This window comes from Neophocaena asiaeorientalis, unplaced genomic scaffold (genome assembly GCF_003031525.2).
Source record: "Neophocaena asiaeorientalis asiaeorientalis breed wild unplaced genomic scaffold, Neophocaena_asiaeorientalis_V1.1 scaffold265, whole genome shotgun sequence".
Taxonomy (NCBI): Eukaryota; Metazoa; Chordata; class Mammalia; order Artiodactyla; family Phocoenidae; genus Neophocaena; species Neophocaena asiaeorientalis.
This window is the reverse complement of record NW_020172172.1, coordinates 715,708-721,707: the sequence shown is the minus strand read 5'-3', so window position 1 is coordinate 721,707 and position 6,000 is coordinate 715,708. Positions and strand designations below refer to the sequence as shown.

The window sequence follows — 6,000 nt, the reverse complement described above, 5'->3', positions numbered from 1 at the left end:
CATAATGTTATTAACTGGTCTGTCATCTGCTTCCCTCACTAGACTGCTCTCCAGAAGGGCTTCACTGTTACAGCTCAAGCACTTAGCAGCCTGCTAAGGAATTGGGGCTTGGCGGGGCAATTCTTCAGTTCTGTTTCACGTGGCATCACCTGAGGGTCTCAGTGGTACTTACCTGGCGGCTGGGCTTGTCTACAGGATCCAAGATGGCTTGATTCACACGTCTGGTGCTTTGGTGGGGATGACTGAAAGTCTGGGCTCAGCTGGGACTGCCAACAGTAGCACAGACACGTGGCCCTTCCAGCATGGAGAGAAATGGGCAGATTTTCATTTCTAACAATGGTCATGCATTCCCCTCAGATGGTGGGCCCTGGTAAACTTTCCCCAATGTGCAAACATCAAAGTTGCAAACGAAGGGACTTCCCTGGTGGTCCAGTGGTTAAGACTCCGCTATTCCACTGCACGGGGTGGGGGTTCAATCCCTGGTCAGGGAACTAAAATCTCGCGTGCCACGTGGGGAGGCCAAAAGAAAAAAGTTGCAAACCAAATTGTCATGGCAACATTTAGCATATATGGTCTGCACTGGTGGCCTTTCAAATACTGAGATTCTTCTACAGATGCAAATACTGCCCACAGGTTCCATTCAGGTTGGACAACAAAGCATCAGTTACAGCCTCTCCTCCCATCACAAGTCTCTAGAAATGAGACAAATGTGGTTTTTTGGTTTTTTGTTTTTTTTTTTTCGGTACGCGGGCCTCTCACTGTTGTGGCCTCTCCCGTTGTGGAGCACAGGCTCCGGACGCGCAGGCTCAGCAGCCATGGCTCATGGGCCCAGCCGCTTCACGGCATGTAGGATCTTCCCGGACCGGGGCATGAACCCACGTCCCCTGCATCAGCAGGCGGACTCTCAACCACTGCGCCACCAGGGAAGCCCTAGAAATGAGACAAATGTGTTTTTGATCCATAATAATGTTGGAAAATTGGAAGGGGTTTCCTTTTAGATAAGAAATATTTAAAATCCCTGAAATACGGAAGGCAGTCTAATCAGATTTTGAAAGGAATTCTATACTTAGGTACACATGGGAGAGGACTCTTGCATAGAAGTAGATAGAAGTTGGGCGGTGATTCCAACGATGCTCAAAGCCTGAAGGTATGTATATGGGAGAGAAGGAAAAGAGCAGCTTGGAGCCCCTGACGGGGCACGAGCTGGGGCACCTGAGCAGGAGCTGTCAGGTCCATGCCTTGTCCTCATTGCCCCTGGGACTAGGCAGCAGCAGTAGAGGTGCCCGCTTCCATGTAGGACCATGCAGTATGAGTCTTTAGACAGTGTCCCAGGGGGCTGACTGCACCAGGGAGGAGTGAGGAGGTCCTGCCCCCAAGAAAGCGCCCTCTGGTGGTGCTGTGTTGCCTCTCATTCCTCATCCTCGAAGTGGGCACAACAGGCAAAGACCAGCCAACAGGGGTCCTCAAATACATGACTCCTCAGCTAAGCATCACCAAGCAGCTGTGCAAGAAAGATGTCACCCTCTTACCAAGTGTTACAATTACACCGAGAAAACAAAGCTCATAGATTGAACTGAACTGAATAACTGCTATTCTCAGGGAGATGTAAGATTACCATGTTGCAAACATGATGAATGATTAAGTATCTGATCATTGAAAAAAATTCAACATATAGGCTGAATAGGTTGCAAAAGAGCAAATTTGTGAGTTGTAATATCAAGCCAAGAATTCTTCCAGAAGGTACCTAAGGTTTTAAAAATATGAAGTAGAAGAAATGTGGACTATAAAGTGGACTTCAACAGATATAAACAATAAGGCCCTACTGTATAGCACAGGGCACTATATTCAATATCCTGTGATAATCCATAAAGGAAAAGAATATGAAAAAGGATGTATATACATATGTATAACTGAATCACCTTGCTGTACAGCAGAAATTAACACAACATTGTAAATCAACTATACTTCAATAAATTTTAAAATAAATAAATTGGACTTCATCAGAGTTTTAAAAAAAAAAAAACAAAACACTTCTGTTCTTCAAAAGACATTGGCAAAAAAAAAAAAAAAGACATTGGCAAGAGAATGAAAATACAACCCCAGACCTGAAGAAAAATCTTTGCAAAACATGTATCTATTAAAAGACTTGCATCCAATAAGTAAAAAGAACTCTTAAATCTCAGTAAGAAACAACTCTATTAAAATATGCAAATCATTTGAACAAACACTTAACTAAAGAAGATATATAGATGTAAACAAGCACAGAAAAACATACTCGATATTATTAGTCATTAGGGAAATGCAAATTAAAACCATAAGAAAATCTGATATCACTACATACCTATTAGGATGGTAAACATTTAAAAGACTGACCACACCAAGTGCTGATGAGGAGGAACGAGAACTACCATACACTGCTGGTAAAATGGTGCAACCACTTTGAAACACAGTTTAACAGTTTCTTTAAAAGTTAAACATATACCTACCATATGATCTAGCCCTTCCACTCTTAGGTATTTATCCAAGAAAGCTTATGTCATATAAAGATTTGAACACGAATGTTCATAGCAACTTTATTTGTAATAGCTCAAAACTGGAAACAACCTCCATGTCCATCTATAGATGAGTAGATAAACTGTGGCAGATTCATAAATGGAACACCACTTAGTCCTATAAAGGAACAAACATGTAATAACATGAATGAATCTCAAAAAATTATGCCAAGTGACAGAAGACAGGCAAAGACTACATCTGGTATGATTCAATTTATATAAAACTCTAGAAGGTACAACTAATCCACAGTGACAGAAAGGAGATCAGCGATTGTCTGGGATCAACGGTGGGAGGGAGAAGAGGGAGGAATTACAAAGGGGCACGAGGAAACTACTGGAAGTAATGGAGATGTTCACTATCTTGATTGTGGTGAGGGTTTCATGCAGACAGACACGGGTCAAAACTTATTGAGTTGTATGGTTTAAACACGTATAGCTTATTGCAGATCAATTATACCTTAATAAGGCTTTTACTATGTAGATATACACCCACACACATACACACACAGAGTTTCTCAAATTTGTGGGACCATGACCCCTTTTCCCTGCTCTCTTATTACCAGTTTGCAGAACCACAGCGTATGCAATGAGACAGACCTAGGACTGATCCTGGCTCTCATACTGGCTATGGGCCCTTCAGCAAGTGATTTGTGCTTTTAAAACCTCAGTTTTCTCATCAGTAAAATGGAGCTGTGGTCAGGATTCAAGTAGTGAATGTCAAATGCCCACCACATAGTACAGTCTTGAAAAACTTTAATCCACTAATCACTCCAGAAATCAAACCAGCCATACTGATGGTTTCTCCAATTGCATTAGCTTTATTTGGAGCTAGAGAAACCAGCACTCAGTCATCTCGAGTCCAAAGGTCCAACAGGAAAGACATTGAAATGCTTAGTACTGCCCTGCAGGCCCATCTGCTCTGCATTAGCTGGTTTTCCTCGGTTTATTATTCCTGGTGTTAAATCTCCTCCAATTCTTGTGTGAAAAGTTCGGACGCACAATAACCTCTTTATCACACTTTCAAAATCTGGGCCTGTTCTGGAAAGTTTACACCTTTTTCTTGTTGCCATTGTTTTCATGTGGATTCAGATTTCTGAAAAAAGGCACTTGGAACATTTTACTGGAAACATTTATGTGTAAGCTGGATGCAGATAAATATCATTGAAGAATGAAAATGAGATGTCAGAGGAATTAGAACCACACCACGTGGTCTCTGTGTTGTTCCCCAGCTGTGGTTTTGCAAGGAGGACCCGAGGCTGAAGCTGGTGGTCAGAAGCCCAAGGCTGATCAGTCCCCTCCCTCAGCCTCTCTCCTTTGGGGGTAGAAACTGAATAATACCAAAAAGAGAAACAGAAACATGCCAATGTTAGGATATGGAATAAAAAGCACACATAACTCTGTAAAAATAAATATATCATAATAACAACATTGGTAACCATTCACTGAGTATTACTTGTGTGCCATGCTTCGTTTGCTAAGTGCAATTTTATTTAAACCTCACAATAAGTCTATGAGTTAGGTATAGAGTCAGTGAGGACTCTCTGAGGCACCAAGTGACAGAAAATTCACTTCAAGCTGACTCATAATATAAAAGAATTTTTACTGGGTATGCCAATTAAAAATCCAGATTTAGTTCTGGCTTCAAGTGAGACTTGATCCAGCAACTGTAAAAGATATCCCCAATGACTCAGATTTTCTCCTTCTCCTCCCTACTTTTTTATTGGCTTTCTCTTTGGGATTCATGCAGTCAACCTTAAAGTTCCAGGATTTCCCATGATGGCAAAATGAGAGATCAAAAATACAGTAACAGAAAGGAAGAATCCCTCTAATGGGATCATTTAGTAGACTGGACATGACTGAGGAAAGACTCTTTGAGCTAGAGGATATGTCAACAGAAACTTCTAAAACTGAAAATTAGAGAGAAAAAAGACCAGGGAAAAAAAAGGAACAGAATAACCAGAACTGTGGGACAACTACAAAATGTGTAGTATACATATAATGGAAGCACCAAAAGAAGGAAAGACGGAGAGAAAGGAACAGAAGAAAAATTTAAAGTAATAATGACTGAGAAATTGCCCCAAGTTAATGTCAGACACTCAACCACAAATCCAGGAAGCTCAGAGAACAACAAGAAGGAAAAATGCCAAAAGAAAGAAAGAGAGGAAGGAAGGAAGGAAGGGAGGGAGGGAGGGAGGGAGGAAGGAAGGAAGGAAGGAAGGAAGGAAGGAAGAAAGGAAAGAAGGAAGGAAAGAAGGAAGGAAGGAAGGAAGGAAGGAAGGAAGGAAGGAAGGAAGGAAGGAAGTGAAAGAGAGAATGAGTCCCCCGGGAGCAGGCTAAGATGTGGAGACATCCAGGGCTTACCTGTACACTGACTTGATCAGTTCAATAAAGTGTACACCTTAAGGAAAAGAAAAAAGAAAAAAAGATAAAAGAAACCATACATCTAGGCATATTGTATTCAAACTGCAGAAAATCAAAGATAAAGAAGCAGATGAATCCACTATCAGAGTTGGAGACTTCAACACCCCTCCATTAGAAATGGACGGGTCCAGCAGGCTACATCCAGCAGGATGTAGCTGAACTCCACAGCACCAAGAAGCCATTTCCAAAAGCTAACAATAGGAGACACAGACAATAGCAGGCAGAATGTTCCATGAGTGGGCCCCAGGTCTGCCCCCTGAAAGGGGCTCCCCAAACATTGTTTTTTGGGATCTTGGCCCCATGCTCTGGGGGATGCTTCCTTCCCCGTTGTCTTCCTTGGCCATATCTAGGTTGGCCATTGCTGGCTCTGCCTTCCCTGGGGCTGCACTAGGACACAAACCCTGTGCCACCTCCCAGATTCTCTTGATGGTGTCCTTCCCCCATGGTTCCAGGAATCCACCCTGAAAACATCCTTCCAAAGCACAAAACAACATATACACAAGGCCATTCATTGCAGCCCTATTTGTAATAGCAACTCAACTGGAAACAACTCAAATGTTTGTCAGTAGGGGTCTGGTTGAATAAATTACATCCATGCGATGAAATTCTGATGCAGCTGTAAAAAGAATGAGGAAGTTCTCTGTGCAATGGAGTGATCTCCACAATATATTGTTAAGTGAAAAAAGCAAGAGGTGGAACAATGCATATAGTATGCCAATTTTGGTGTAAGAAAAAGGGGAAAATAAATACATGTGCTTATTTTTGCCAGAAGGAACACTGAAAAACGGGGTAAAGACTGTCGGGAGGGAAATGAGATTTCTCTAAGGATACCTTTTAATACTGTTTTGACTTGGAACTGCATAAATGTTTAACATATTCAAAAATAGTTACATCAGAAAGGAAAAAATGCAAACCCCCAAACTGAAGGCAGAGCTCTGAGGATTCAGTGATCATTAGGAGTTGGTGAGCAAGGGAAAAAGGAAAGCCTTCAACTGATAGGGGGTGACGTGGCAGGAGCAGATCTAGG

At 42.0% G+C, this 6,000-nt stretch overlaps 2 protein-coding genes across 2 annotated transcripts in view; both read right to left on the bottom strand.

Annotated features, from left to right (window-relative positions):
- Nucleotides 1-3,269: 3,269 nt before the first annotated feature.
- Nucleotides 3,270-3,641, bottom strand: APRG1 (APRG1 tumor suppressor candidate). The gene is given in 3 exon segments (XM_024756845.1): nucleotides 3,270-3,302; nucleotides 3,304-3,423; nucleotides 3,425-3,641. Coding segments are annotated over 3 exon segments (360 nt in total). The 5' UTR covers nucleotides 3,632-3,641.
- A 140-nt stretch (nucleotides 3,642-3,781) lies between these two features.
- GOLGA4 (golgin A4) overlaps nucleotides 3,782-6,000 on the bottom strand; it is a 117,890-nt gene continuing 115,671 nt past the window's right edge. Inside the window, exons 25-26 of the transcript XR_003004756.1 lie at nucleotides 4,914-4,950; nucleotides 3,782-3,879 (exon numbers count right to left, since the gene is read on the bottom strand). The gene's annotated coding sequence lies outside the window, so the exon portion shown is untranslated. The remainder of the gene's footprint in view (nucleotides 3,880-4,913; nucleotides 4,951-6,000) is intronic.